At 37.2% G+C, this 15,592-nt stretch overlaps 3 protein-coding genes across 3 annotated transcripts in view; all 3 read left to right on the forward strand.

The window, feature by feature from the left end:
- Positions 1 to 1,076: 1,076 nt before the first annotated feature.
- On the forward strand, positions 1,077 to 6,060 carry LOC117212556 (nose resistant to fluoxetine protein 6-like). Its single transcript, XM_033457449.1, has 14 exons — positions 1,077 to 1,159; positions 2,190 to 2,418; positions 2,937 to 3,181; positions 3,418 to 3,611; positions 3,718 to 3,839; positions 3,985 to 4,227; positions 4,323 to 4,530; positions 4,610 to 4,775; positions 4,862 to 4,941; positions 5,014 to 5,109; positions 5,184 to 5,313; positions 5,389 to 5,563; positions 5,696 to 5,838; positions 5,917 to 6,060. The coding sequence occupies exons 2-14, from the start codon at positions 2,193 to 2,195 to the stop codon at positions 6,058 to 6,060; spliced, it is 2,172 nt and encodes a 723-aa protein (XP_033313340.1). The 5' UTR covers positions 1,077 to 1,159; positions 2,190 to 2,192.
- A 2,347-nt stretch (positions 6,061 to 8,407) lies between these two features.
- The window catches only part of LOC117212557 (nose resistant to fluoxetine protein 6-like), a gene marked incomplete at its 3' end in the record, with an annotated part of 30,289 nt that continues 23,104 nt past the window's right edge, over positions 8,408 to 15,592 (forward strand). Inside the window, exon 1 of the mRNA XM_033457450.1 lies at positions 8,408 to 8,461. The remainder of the gene's footprint in view (positions 8,462 to 15,592) is intronic.
- Positions 10,859 to 12,901, forward strand: LOC117212549 (nose resistant to fluoxetine protein 6-like). The gene is made up of 4 exons (XM_033457443.1): positions 10,859 to 10,891; positions 11,014 to 11,135; positions 12,453 to 12,582; positions 12,668 to 12,901. The coding sequence occupies exons 1-4, from the start codon at positions 10,859 to 10,861 to the stop codon at positions 12,899 to 12,901; spliced, it is 519 nt and encodes a 172-aa protein (XP_033313334.1).

The raw sequence follows: 15,592 nt of genomic DNA on the forward strand, positions 1-15,592 counted from the left end.
AAAATACCAAATTTCAATAACGTCACGGATCAACAGGTATCCAATCGGAACTCTTCGCAACTTATTTTCGTAAGAAGCGATTCTCAATAGATATGGAGTGAAAGGAAATAAATGTCATGGTACCTATTTGCAATACAGGAGTTTTAGAACGTCAATTATCCAAACTAATTGAGAGATAAAAAGGTTTCTATAAGCTGTTTTTCAGATAATCGATTCGAGAAGAATCAAAACTACGGGAGATATAGAGAATAACACAATCCGTCATAGGTATAACGAAATGATCCCTACTAAAATAAATGATTGTATTCCATCTGTCACGTTTTGTGTTATCATTCCAATCCAACGTATCTGCATGTCTTCATTCATGTCAATATTGTCTGCAGAAAGAATACCTGAAACTAATTTGGCTCGCATTTTCATTTAGATGGTTACATGACATACTCTTAGCGCGGATTAGGTGTGGTTTGTGTGGTACGACTTTTCACGTTTTGCACAACAAAGAAATACAATCTTTTAAACTGAATCTTTTATAAAATCGTAAAACTCCCACACCATTATCGCCAGCAATTAGTAGATAATAATACACATCGCAATAAATCTTTCTCGTAGCGTCTCTTAAAAGATTCAATTACCGTCTGTACCTCTGACTATATCACCTAAATAGTTATGCGTTACAATTTCACTTCGAATTAGCCAACATTACAAGAATAATTGGGCCGAAATAACTTGTTCCGTCCGAAGAAACAAAACTTTGCGAGAACGACACGGTAACACCCAAAATCATTCCATTGAACATTCGTAGCAGTGTTTTGCATTTCTATGCGCATCGTCGTTTCAATAGCGAAATGCATCATTATGACGAGTTTTCTTTTCAATCTTGTAATTTTTCAATTTAGCGGAGTATGACGGTTCCATCGGACTTAGTATCGTGATTCTGACTAAGAACACTGAGGAATGAATTTCTCATAAAATGCTAATTGTGAAATTTTTGCATTCGGTGTGAAACCAATCAGCGCACGGATGCCGCGTAGGTAGATTCGGCAGCCTCGTATAATCGATCAAATGGAAACGTCGATGGGAGGATTAGTGTCGATATTAGAGACGGTTAATTCAGTTTCGTTCGTGACTTCGAATCGTCAACTTCTCCACCAGACTTTGCGTAAGAACAGTTCACTTTCACAGATAGAGTCACACTGAAACTCCTTATTACGATACCATCCTCTCCACCAGACATGGAGTAAAAAAGCCGTTCAATTTTTGCGTATTCGAAGAAAGCAGACATTTTTGCAGAGAATATCGTCAAGGAAAACTAAAAAATCATGCTTTTTCCAATTTATATTGTTGATAAAGTTGTATATGTCATCCCCATCGCTCAATTCGCCAAAGTTTTTCTCCTTCACATTGCAAACAAAACACGACTTCCAAGTTTCTCTTGATGCAACTCTTAGCACAAACGTCTGCAGTATCGCGCGCCGTCGTTACACTTTCTGTTAGAGTGTTATTTTTTTAAATGAATTAAATATGTAAGTAGAAAATGGCCCCACTTTGCTGTTCTTCTCACCTTGGTTCCAATTCACACACATATCAATATTTATAATATTAGCGACAATACATATCATTCTACTCCTGCAATGAGATAACTGGTACTGTAAAAGCACAAAACATCCGTAAAGTTGACACCCCATAATTTTTTTCAAAATTGGTGCATTTCGGGAACCGTTAGTTCTAGGAAGAAAAGCTTGGCAGGTTCGGTATTGTGTCACAAATATCTACAACAATCAAATACTGACCGAGAAAAACCGAAAAAAATAAAAATTTGCCCAACAGAATATCGGCGTGCTGATAATTAACGATTTCGGTAAGCCACGTGCCGACGACAGTACTGCAATAATTTAATTGGGGTTCCGTAACTGGGCGATAATCAAGAAGATGAAATAATTGAAATGATTGTCAGCGTCCTACGTCATAAATTGTGCGTTCCTTGATGAATACAGCTACTCTTTCCGTGATCTTCCTAAAAAATGTTGGTACCCAATAGATAAACTGAACGTTTCATTCATATTATCGACCATAGTATCGAAAGTGCTACAATGTAGTTCCTCGTATAAGAGAGAATAATGGTCATTTGTATGGTTGACCATTTTTTTCATTAGAGATTTTCAATGATCCGAGTGCAAATCCTATTCCAGAGCATGCAGTACGGAAAACTTTCGTCGTGGATATGGTTATCCCTTTTATCTTTAACAAGCTTTCACGTGTCAATACAAGCGACCGAACTAGACCCGATGATCTCAAGGAAGATACTTCCAGTGTACGCGGTTCTGGAAAATGCTGATCTTCTAAATTCCAGCAGATGTCGGACGGAAATAGATGAATTTCGGAATGCAGTGGATAACCAGATACTTTGGGCTCTAAGAGGTTAATAGAACTTTTAAGATATATAGCCGAATTCGGTTCCGCGAAGCTACCACCAGTCCATTACAGCGAAAAGGAAGAAGGAGGCAAACCAAACGAAATACGTATAACCGACCGTGATTCAAAAAGATGTACACCGTGTTTGCGATTGTGTTTCGTGACATGTTCTCGATGAACACGCTTATAACACGCAAAATTCGACTCAAAAACAATAGAAACAACTTCTGTGCAACCGCGAAGATTCTTCTGATCACGGTACCATCACGCTACGTTGTGATTGTGTAAGATGCGTAATTTTTTATCGAGCCATTTCCCGACCTTGAGACTTTCTTCGTACGTTGTACCAGAAACTAGCTCCTTCGTACGCGGCGTGTAAAAACTATGATCGTCGTCGTCACTATTTTCCTGATCAGCTCATGCTGTTGGTTTCAAACGGAGCGCTTAATTTTCTCACCGCATCAGATCCTTGTCGCTAATTATATCACGAGCAGTTTCCAATGAGAGTTCACGTGTTTTTTAAGCGTTGGATACCAGTGGCGTACCATCCGGAGGATTTGTCGTCGGGAACAACCATTGGTTAGGAGACCAAGGAGGTTGCAAGTTTTTCTCTGAAAATCGCACGGTATTTCTATCGGAGAAAATACGAAAGAACAATTCCATATACCGGAACCCGAATGAAGAGTATTCACCTTTTGAGTTTCGTTTTTTTATTGCACGTGCGCGGCACAATAGCACTGTCCAATATCATATAGAAGTAGAAGACGAAGTAAGCAAATGGATATTTTAGAATTAGTATCTCGATTGTATATCTCTAACGATTCAAGTTGCAATGCGAATTACAATCAGTATGTAACCAGTTTGTGCAGTCAATTAAGAATTTATCGCATTAAAATAATATTGATAGATGATATCATTAATATTAAAATATTTCATGAAATTTACGTGCGAATTTTTACGGTCACGACGGACGATCAGAAATTTGAGAAACTGCATTCATTTTAGGATTTGATCACGCTTGGACTTTGCTTACCGGCATCCTGCAGCATAGGCGATGTTGCCACTATGCTTGACAAAGTATTTCGTAATGAGACACTTTTCATTGGAAAACTTTTTAATATACACCTCAAGCTGATCGAAGTCTCCGATTTGGTGGATGATGGTCAATGGCTACTCTCTGCGGAAATGATCTGCATCATGTACGTACATTTCAAACTTCAATTTGAAACTTCAGATATATATTACATAGGTCAAGATCTGCATCCGATAAAATACCATGTAAGAACTTTAAAATTCTGATTACAGAGGAGTTTTGTTATCGTTGTATGCTACCGTAATAGCGGCCACAATATACGACGTTTTCCTCCATCGAAAGCGTTTAATTAAAAAAAGGGGGAAGCTGACGTTCGAAAGTACCAACGGGATAGGTAAGCCACACATACATTGATACTTGATATTAAATATTACTTAACACGAAACTGCGCTCACGTAACCAATTTTAATTATTTTTATCGCCTCGAGATGGAATGGGAATCACGGAAATGCATATAACGTACGGTTAACTTTGAATAGAATTGGAGAACATAAAAGAAGAGAAACGCGAAACCGACAATGAGAAACCGGCACCCCGCGAGTCGGAGCAGCTGAATCGTATCAGCAAACATCTTCTGTGTTTTTCATTTCTCACCAATGTAAAAGAAATATTTAAGCCGGAAAAGGGTGGTAATAATCTGCGAGTATTCTACGGCTTGAAAACATTGACAATGGTATGGATTATTCTGGGGCACGTAGTGTTCTACGCATTTCATGTTACGAGTAAGAAACGAATTTTAACGATGTGTTAATTTTACTACTCCGATCCGATTTCTGACCTACCATGTTTTTTATAATTCAATCACTCATGTACACAGGTAACAATTGGCTTGTATTTATACAGGCTGAGAGTTTACACTTTCAAATCTTACGCAACTTCACATTATCGGTGGATGCATTTTTCTTTATGAGTGGTTATCTGTTATCATATTCATTTCTGAAGGAACGACGAAAATATCAGGAAATTCCGCCTATAGCAAAGAGGATGAACGAATTTTTTCAAAAGATTGTCAAACGATATATAAGGTATAGTATAGTATCAATGCATGATTAATTCTATCGATGAGATTTCGATGATAATAAAATAAATATATTAACTTCGAAGGATTACACCTGCATATTTCGTCGTTATATTAATCGCGATATTGAATTTTACCTGGCAACATCATGTCTCAGCGCTTCTTCCCGTTGAGCATCCAAATGCTAAGTGTTCCAAATATTGGTGGACTAACATACTTTACATCAACAACTTCTATAGATGGGATGAGCTAGTACGTATACTTTCTCAGATAATCTATTGCAAACATCGTTCGCGTTATTACAAAAGAATCGTTTCGGAGAGAAGTACTGTTTGCAGTGTCTCACATGGAGTTGGTACCTGCCCAACGATATGCAGTTCTTCGTATTTGGCAGTTTTCTCTTAACTTTATCGATCACGTGAGTTTGTAATTTCGTTGTCTCATTTCTTAGAACCCAATTTAACCTGGGCTCTAAAATCGACTGTTTCAGGCATTACAATATTGCCGTGGGCATAGGCATTTTTACGCTACTCTCATCGATAGGATCACTCGTTTACACGGGATACACTCTTAATTACCAGCCTACGTAAGCATACAAAATGTTTAACATTCTTTATAACATAAGGAATTTGTAAATATACGTTACATTAACTTTCGTAGACTAGACGGACAATATAGAACGATGTCAGAGATTTATATACGACCATGGTGTAGAATACCGCCATATCTCATAGGAATGGCCACATGCCACCTTCTTACAAAATGGAATTACAAATTGCATTTTTCAAAAGTAATGTATACTGTTTGTTCGTTAGACTTATATTTTTCTGCATCTTTCAATAGCGTGATTAAATTTATGTTTCAGAAAAGCTTAATCGTTGGTTGGACCTTGGCAATTTTATGTAACTGTTCGATTCTCTTCGGACTCGCGAACAGGAACATATCCTTTGGTCTCTCCGTTCTTTATTTGGCCCTCAGTAGAACATGCTGGGCACTAGGTATTGCCTGGCTTGTAGTTGCATGCACTACGAATAATGGCGGTAAGTAGATATTTTGCATGTCACTCAATAATACGTTAATGTCATTCTAGTTAATGTAAAGATATTCTTTGAGTAATGCGAATTATTTAACATTTTGTGAACTACACTCAAGTATATTTGTTACGTTTGCAGGTATCGTGAACAAAATCTTATCGCTGGATATTTTCGTCCCTTTCAGTAAATTAACGTATGGTGCTTATCTCCTTAATCCTATTACTATACTTTTGGTTTACTCTTTAAATTTTTATGTTTTATACATTAATATCGTCACCTTTGTAAGTATAATGAAACTATTTCATTTCGACAATTTCGGCGTAATATTAGTATCACGAAATAACGTTTCTGCTTTTCAGGGCATTTACTCCATTACAATGATTACTTGTAGTTTCAGTGCTTCTATTCTGTTATCCGCAACAACTGAAATGCCGTTTATATCACTTCTGCGATTGAATATTAGTGCACGAAGAAGAACGAATGAAGTTGGTAGCAAAAATTAGTCTCAGTCGTCCAATTATCAAACTTATGACAAGAACTTAGCCTTTCATGTGTCGAAATATTGAAAAACATATCTTTATGGCAGTGATCTCTGAACTCTCTCATCTTTATAGATGAGGATATTGTAATTTGGATGACGTAAATATGATTATATACAAATAAATATAGATCTCTGAAGGAGAAGAAAAAGTCTTTGCCATGCAGTACACGGCGACCTTCTCGTAGTTGTTTTTCGTTCCTAACACTGTCATTTGCCTTGCATGTCTAAAAAAAAAGAGACTTGGAGAACATGATAAAAAACGCGTAGACAATGTTGCAAGTTCACGTCACAAGACCATAAGGTAAGCATAGAATGATCGAAACCTAATCCATTACTCAGGATTCAAATGCACATAGAATGTTGGAGACACCAAGCTGGAACGTGATGTAGCAGCAGTGATTATTTGTCGCAAAGAAGAAAGGCTGACAAAGATTATTTATTACTATGAATAATTGTCAGAGTTAATTTAAACAGATGGTATATAGATTATGTGCTTGATGTAATATGTCAATTTGAATGTAAGATCAGACTTAGCCAAAAAAACATTTTATAACATCTCGGACGAGACATGTTGGCACGGATAAGACAAACTGACTGCTTAATTAAGTATTTTCGAATTCGTGAGGATGGTTGATTTAATGTCACTGGTCATTCTCCTTTCACAAGTGATGAGACCACTGCTCCGGGCATCTGGGTTGCGCAGCGACTCGAAAAATTCATGTCGAAATGAGGGAAATGTGAGGGAAAGAGAGAAGAGAGAAGAGTCACAAGTTGCTGGTCATCGCAGAAAACTGTTAATTTCTTAAGCGATAAAATACGTGTTCAATGACTTCATAACGTTATTATTGTTAGGAGGGACAGAATTTTATGGGATCAATTATAAAAAGTTGCAAAAGCGTATTTATGTAAATGAATAATAATGTAAATATAGAATATAACACAAAGCATACGAAGAAATTCTGCCTCGGTGTATTGAATTTTATCTACAATAAAAAATAAAGGACATTACGTCACAGACTGAGCAGTACAGTAAGTTAGAAATACCAAATTTCGAAAATGTCAGGGATCAACAGGTATCTAACCGAAACTCTTCGCAGCTTCTTTCCGTAAGAAGCGATCCTCAATTTCGGTTAGAGACATCAAAGCGTCGTTGTTCCATAATATTTTGTTACCCGGATACTACGCAAAACGCAGAATTTGACCTTTATTTTACATAGTACTGTACAACAAATATTTAAATCCTGTTTTAAATGCTGTGTACTATTTGACGAAACAGGGCGTCATTCGTAGCAGGCGAGCATGTTCTACTTGACGAGACATGGGGACAACCGTCGAAAAGATAATAAATGATATGGGGTGAAAGGAAATGAATGTCACGGATAACTACTTGCTATACAGGAGTTTGAGAACGTCAATTATCCCAACTAATTGAGAGATAAAAAGGTTTCTATAAGCTGTTTTTCAGATAATTGATTCGAGCAGAATCAAAACTAAAGGAGATATAGAGAATACCACAATCCGTCATAGATATAACGAAATGATTCCTTCTAAAATAAATGATTGTATTCCATCTGTCACGTTTTGTGCTATCATTCCAATCCAACGTATCTGCATGTCTTCATTCATGTCAATATTGTCTGCAGAAAGAATACCTGAAACTAATTTGGCTCGCATTTTCATTTAGATGGTTACATGACATATTCTCAGCGCGATTAAGTGTGGTTGGTGTGGTATGACTTTTCACGTTTTGCACAACAAAGAAATACAATCTTTTAAACCGAATCTTTTATAAAATCGTAAAACTCCCACACCATTATCGCCAGCAATTAATTAATACTAATAAACGACGCAATAAATTTTTCTCGTAACGTCTCTTAAAATATTCAATTACCGTCTACACCACTGACTGTATCACCTAAATAGTTATGCGTTACAATTTCACTTCGAATTAGCCAACATTACACGAATAATTGGGCCGAAATAACTTGTTCCGTCCGAAGAAACAAAACTTTGCGAGAACGACACAGTAACACTCAAAACCATTCCATTGAACATTCGTAGCAGTGTTTTGCATTTCTATGCACATCGTCGTTTCAATAGCGAAATGCATCATTATGACGAGTTTTCTTTTCAATCTTGTAATTTTTCAATTTAGCGGAGTATAACGGTTCGATTGGACTTAGTATCGGGATTCTGACTGAGAACACTGAGGACAGATTTACTCATAAAATGCTAATTGTGAATTTTTTCCATTCATTGTGAAACCAATCGGCGGACGGATGCCGTGTAAGCAGTTTCAGCAGTCTCGTGTAATCGTTCAAACGGAAACGTCGATCGGAGGATTAGTGTCGCCATTAGAAACGGTTAGTTCAGTATCGTTCGTGCCTCGAATCATCAACTTCTCCACCAGACTTTGCGTAAGAAGAGTTCACCTTTAGAGAATAGAGACTCACTGAAGCTCATTTTTACGATACCATCTTCTCCACCAAACGTGGAATAAAGAAGCTGTTCAATTTTTGCGTATTCGAAGAAAGCAGACATTTTTGCCGAGAAAATCGACAAGGAAAACTAGAAAATCATGTTTTTTCCAATTTATATTGTCGATATTTTTATATATACCATCCCCATAGTGTATTTCGCCAAAGTTTTCCTCCTTCAAATTGTAAACAAAACACAACATCCAGGTATCTTTTGACGCAACTCTGGACACAAACATCTACAGTATCGCGTGCTGTCGTTTCATTTCCTCTTAGAGTCTCAGTTTTTTAAATGAATTAAAAAACGTAAGTAGAGAATGGCCCCATTTAGCTGTCCTTCTCATCTTGGTTCAAATTCACACATAGTTCAAATTTTATAATATTAACGACAATACATATCATTCTACTCCTGCAATGAGGTAACTGCTATTGTAAAAGCACAAAACATCCGTAAAGTTGAAACCCCGCAATTTTTTTCAAAATTGGTGCATTTCGGGAATCGTTACTTCTAGGTAGAAATGCTTAGCAGGTTCGGTATTGTTTCACAAATATCTACTACGATCACATACTGACCGAGAAAAACCGAAAAAAATAAAAATTTGCTCAACAGAGTATCGGCGTGCTGATAATTAACGATTTCGGTAAGCCACGTGCCGACAACAGTACTGCAATAATCTAATTGGGGTTCCGTAACTGGGCGATAATCAAGAAGATGAAATATTTACAATGATTGTCAGCGTCCTACGTCATAAATTGTGCGTTCCTTGTTGGATACGACTAGTCTTGACGCGATCTTCCTAGAAAATGTTGGTACCCAATAGATGTACTGAACATTTCATTCATATTATAGTAGTCATACTCTTGATCGACCATAGTATCGAAAGAGTGACAACGTACTTCATCGTATAAGAAAGAATAATGGTCATTTGTATGGTTGACCATTTTTTTCAATAGAGAATTTGAATAATCCGAGTGCAAACCCTATTCCAGAGCATGCAGTACGGAAAAAATTCCTCGTGGATATGGCTATCCCTTTTATCATTAGCAATGATTTACGTGTCGACCCAAGCGACCACGCTAGACCCAGTGACCATGAGGCAGGTACTTCCAGCGTACGCAGTTTTGGAAAATGTGGATCTTCTAAATTCCAGCAGATGTCGGACGGAGGTTGATGAATTTCGTAATGCTGTTGACAACCAGATATTTTGGGGTCTAAGAGGTAAACAGAACTTTTAAGGTAGTGTGAATGAATTTCTACTGCCGGCCGATTGCGTACAAAAGGAAGGATAAAACAAATCACATTAAATATATAGAACATAATCGTATAACCATAACATACCAACGTACAAACATAAACGGATATAGAATTCGAATAAATATACACCGTGCTTGCGGCTGTGTTTCGTGACATGTCGCATCCCTTGTTTGCATTTAAAACGCATTTACACCGTGAAAAATTAATAACAGTAAAAGCAATTCTTATGCAACCGCTAGAATTCTTCTAGCGACTATTATGTCGCGATTCTATCAACTGCATAATTTTAAGTCGAGTTGGACCTCTTCCCTGAGACTTCCTTCGCACCTTACGCAAGAAACTACTTCCCTTGTCTGAAGTGCGGAAAAGCGACGGTCATAGTCGTAGCTATTTTTCTTATCCTAACGAACTGAATTTTCTGACTTTAAACACGAAACGCCAAATTCTGCATTCAACTTCCTTACCGCTTAAAATCCTTATTCCCAATAGTATCATCAGATGTTTCCAACGCAGTATCATATATTCTTTAAGCTTTGGACACCAATGGCGTGCCACCCGGGGGATTTATAAGCGGGCACAATTATTGGTTAGGAGATCGTATGGGTTGCACCATTCTCTCTCAAAATCGCACGCTGTTTGTCTCGGAGGGGAAACGAAAGAACAATACGATATATCGCAACCCGAACGAGGAGCATCCACCTTTTGAGTTCCGCTTTTTTATTGGGCGCATGCGGCACAATAGCACTATGCAGTATCACCAAGAAATGCCGGACGAAGTAAGCACGTACATATCTCATGTACATGATTAGCATAATGAATCAGATTTATAATGTGGAGTTTCTCGACTGTGACGAACGTTTTTGTAAGGATTTGATTACGCTTGGACTTTGTTTACCGGCATCCTGCACCAAACAAGATGTAGCCACGATGTTAGATAAAACATTGCATGACAAGACTCTTCTCATCGGCAAACTTTTTGCTGTACACTTCAGGCTCATCGAAGTCGCTGATTTGGTAAATGATTATCAATGGCTACTCTCTGCGAAAATGATCTCCATCATGTACGTAAATTTCAAGCTCGTAATCGACAGTCCAAATTTCAATTCTCAGTCGACATAAATAGAAGTATCACGATCGGCGTTCGACTAAATATCGAGTAGAAACCTTAAAACTGTGATTACAGAGGAGTTTTACTATTGTTGTGTACTACCGTGACAGCAGCCACAGTATACGATATTTTCGCCCGTCGAAACCGTGTAAACAGCGAAAAGGAAATCATTGTTCACCAAGATGGAAGTACGGAAGGTAAGCGATACATACGATAATACGTGATATTCCAGATGTTAATGATTCTGATCGCCACGAGTTTATTTCACGGGAATCTGTGTAACGTATGGTTAACTTTGAATAGAATTGGAGAACGGGACACAAGGGGAACGCAAAACCGATCACAATGGATCGATACCTTCAGAGTCGAGGCAACAAAATCGCATGAACCAATATTTGCTCTGTTTTTCGTTGCTCAGAAATGTACGACAAATATTTAAAGTAAAAGAGGATGTAGAGAATTTGCGTATATTCCACGGTATAAAAGTGTTGGGAATGCTATGGATTATACTGGCACATCTGATCGTGTACGGATTGAATACTATGGGTAAAAAATGAATTTCAATTGCGTTTTAATTTCAATAGCCCATTCCGATTTCTGATATATGATAGCTCAACTTTTTTAACGACACCAATCATGTATGCAGCTAACAAATCGCACTTGTACCTGATGATCGATGAAGTGCCCGCGCGAATGATATTCAATACGACATTCTTGGTGGACACGTTTTTCTTTATGAGTGGTTTTCTGACGTCGTATATTTTTCTCAAGAAACATCAAAAAATGGAGAGAGTACCGTCTATAATAGAAAGAGTGAATATGTTCCTTCAAATAATTATGAAGCGATATATTAGGTATAGATGATTTTAATATGTCTTTGTGTTTTAACTTATGCGCGATGCAAATACAGTGCTAATCAAATAAATACATTAATTTTGTAGGCTTACACCTGCATATTTCGTCGTTATACTGATAGCGATATTAAATTTCACCTGGCATGATCATGTCTCAGCACTTCTTCCCTACGAGCAACCAAGTGCTAAGTGTTCCAAATATTGGTGGACAAATATACTTTACATAAACAACTTCTACCATTGGGATGACCTAGTACGTATACTTTCTATGGCAATTCATTGTAAACATCGTTCGCGTTATTACGAAAGAATCGTTTCGGAGAGAAATACTGTTTGCAGTGTCTCACATGGAGTTGGTACTTGCCCAATGATATGCAGTTCTTCGTATTTGGTAATTTTCTCCTAATATTATCGATCACGTGAGTTTGAAATTTGGTTTTGTAGTCATTCATTGGCCAATTTTACCCGGACACTAAAATAGACTGTTTCAGGCATTACAACATTGCCATTGGCTTAGGCGTTTTTAGCTTAGTTTCATCGATAGGATCAGTCGCTTATATGGGGTACACTCTTAATTACGAGCCTACGTTAGTATACAAAATGTTTAACACTCTTTGCAACATAGGGAATTTGTAAATATATTCATATTATCTTTCCTAGGTTGGATGAGCAATATAAGACACTGACATACGTTTATATACGACCGTGGTGTAGAATATCTCCTTATCTCATAGGAATGGCTACATGTCACCTTCTTAGCAAATGCAACTATAAATTACGGTTATCAAAAGTAACATATTCTGTTTCTATCAGTTTTGTCGTTACACCTACATTTCTGTGCATGTATCAATAACGTGATTAATCCAATCTTTTAGAAATTCTTAGTCCTTGGTTGGACTTTGGCAATTCTATGTAATTGCTCGATTCTATTTACACCCGTGAACCATAACACGTCCTTAAACTTAGCCGTTCTTTATTTGGCCCTCAGTAGAACGGGCTGGGCACTGGGTATAGCCTGGCTGGTAGTTGTATGCACTACGAACCATGCTGGTAATTCGATATTTTTCATGTCACTCAGTAATGCGTCAATGGCATTCTTCTTATTGTAAATTACACCCAAATATATTTGATACGATTGCAGGTATCGTGAAGAAAATCTTATCGCTAGATATTTTTGTTGTTTTGAGTAAATTGGCGTATGGTGCTTATCTTCTAAATCCTATTCTTATACTTTCGGCTTTTTCCTCAACTTATTATCCTTTCTACGTTGATAACGTCACCATTGTAAGTATAATGAAACTATTTCACTTGGACAATTTCGATGTAATATTACTATTGTATTATGAAATAACAATTCTGTTTTCCAGGGTACCCTGTTCGTTACAATGGCCGTTTGTAGTTTTAGTGCTTCTATTCTCTTATGCGCAACAATCGAAATGCCGTTTATGCGATTGTATAATAGTGCACGAAGAAAAGCGAAGCGACATAATTCTTCCTGAATTCTTCGCGTTCGTTGTAGATGTATTTATGATGGTGATTATTATAACAAACGTATAACAATCTACGGGAAATGTTCCAAATAACTGTTAAATATAAAGATTTTTTAAATATACAAAAGTATAAGTGAAACGAAAATCGTGATTAGAAAGTGTGCGTTAAACTCAAACGCATTGAGCACCTGTCGACTTATTCGACACACGCAGTCGATGAACTACAAAGATAACGGGTATCTGTTCGCGTCGCTGTAATGTTCGCGAGTATGATCGTTTCTTTAAAATGCGTTTTTAGAGTTACATATCATTTTCGTCGCCATGCATGAAATTTATAGGTAAAGCTAAGCTATTTTTTCTTTACGTAAGCACTTATATAAGTACTGAAAAACTTTTCATGATTTTGTAATATGGATGTAATATTATCATTGCAAAAACTGTGAGTTGTAAAAATTTCTCTTAAAAAAAATCAATAAAATCGACAATGACTGAGTACGAAGACGGCTACGATGAGAAATTAGAAGTTCGAGATACGTACGTTAGTTAGATGAAGTATCCAAATAAGTGAAAATATGCCAAGAACAAGATGGATATCAGGAATTTTAGGAAAAGAGTCATTTTCATCAAAGTTGTGAAAACAGAGATGAATTTTGTTTTCTCAATTCGAAAATTCGTAAATTTGGGCTTATGAAAATTTGCAATTTTCATAACTCAAAAGTATGATATTTTGAGAATTGACAAACTAGGAAATTCGGAAACTGGATATTGGAAATGTTGGGATATCGAAATTTATAAAATCGGTAAATTTATCGCTGTTAACGCCGCTGCGTCATTCATGTAACCGACTATTTATATCTATTTGCTATGCTTGGATCCATAAAACAAATCGAAAATTGATATTACCCATCATGCTATTAACCTTTCAAGCTGCAACGTCATGTGGTGACGAAGTTCTTTGGAACAAACATAAAGAACACGTGCATGAAATTTTGTACGTCCTTCGGGTTATTAGCGACACTTTCTCTTCTTCGCCGCCTTCGCACGTGGAGACACATTTGCCGGAAAAAGTTCAAAAAGTGATTTGATATTTTAAAACAATTCCATAAATCTGGAACGAACCATCTGCTTAATATATTTAAATGCGTGTGGGCCCACGTAGTCTTTGTCAACAGCTGAAGGAGAGCAGTTGTATCGATCCTTAAAAACATATCAAGCACTACATAATTTGACCTAAGGTAGACTACGACTCAACAATCTATAGCCCTGCCAAACCACCTACATTACAGGAAATAAAACAAGGGTAATTACAGGGGTACATCGTGCATGCAAAGTCAATAGTATCCTCTTTGGAACCAAACATATGGTACGTACTATATCGACGAAGATAGTTTCCAAGTATAAAATACGCTCTGAAAGCCCCTTCTACATCACACATCAAAATATGTTATTATATGTATATTAACAGATATAAGGAACTATGCGATAGGAGCGAGCAGACAAAGCAAGGCAAGACGGAACAACGTTTTCTTAGATATATGCTCCGAATGAATTGCTATCGCGTGATGGTTACACACGTTGTATGAAAAACAGAAATCCGTTATGCTAATAATTATACAATCAACATACCATTTGTAAAACATCATTCTTCTAAATTCGAGTTGACATCGGAGATACTTTGGGGACTAAGAGGTAAATAGAACTTTCAAGATACCTGGACAAACTTCGCTCGACGAAGTTACTGAAAGTAGATTACGATTGTGAAAAGAAGAAGGAGGCAAATCAATCGAAATACGCACAATCTATCACGATTCAACAAATTAAACAGTCAGTGAAACTCAAGAAACATGAAAATAATTCTAGTGCAACCGCCGCAGTTTTCCTGGAGGCAATTACGTCGCGTTACGTCGCGATTGTGTCACATGCATAATTTTTCATCGAATCAACCGCCGAAACAGAAGCATGGGCTCCATAAAAATGATGACCTTTGTAGCCCAAGTGTATCCCTTTTGCAGATCAGCTGCTACCATTACAGAATCATGTGTTTTTCAAGCGTTGGACACTAGCGGCGAGCCACCCAGGGGATTTGTCAACGAGCACCATTATTTTATAGGAGATCGTCTGACTTGCTCCAAGATCTCTAAAAATTGCATGCAATTTCTGTGACAGAAAGTACGAAAGAACAATTCGATATACCGGAACTCGAACGAGGAACATCCGCCTTTTGAGTTTCTACCTTTTATTGGACGCATGCGGCACAATAGCGCTGTGCAATATCGCATAAAATCAAAAAACGAAGTAGGTACATGGATA

The sequence above is a fragment of the Bombus bifarius genome, unplaced genomic scaffold, assembly GCF_011952205.1.
Source record: "Bombus bifarius isolate JDL3187 unplaced genomic scaffold, Bbif_JDL3187 scf7180000008321, whole genome shotgun sequence".
NCBI lineage: Eukaryota > Metazoa > Arthropoda > Insecta > Hymenoptera > Apidae > Bombus > Bombus bifarius.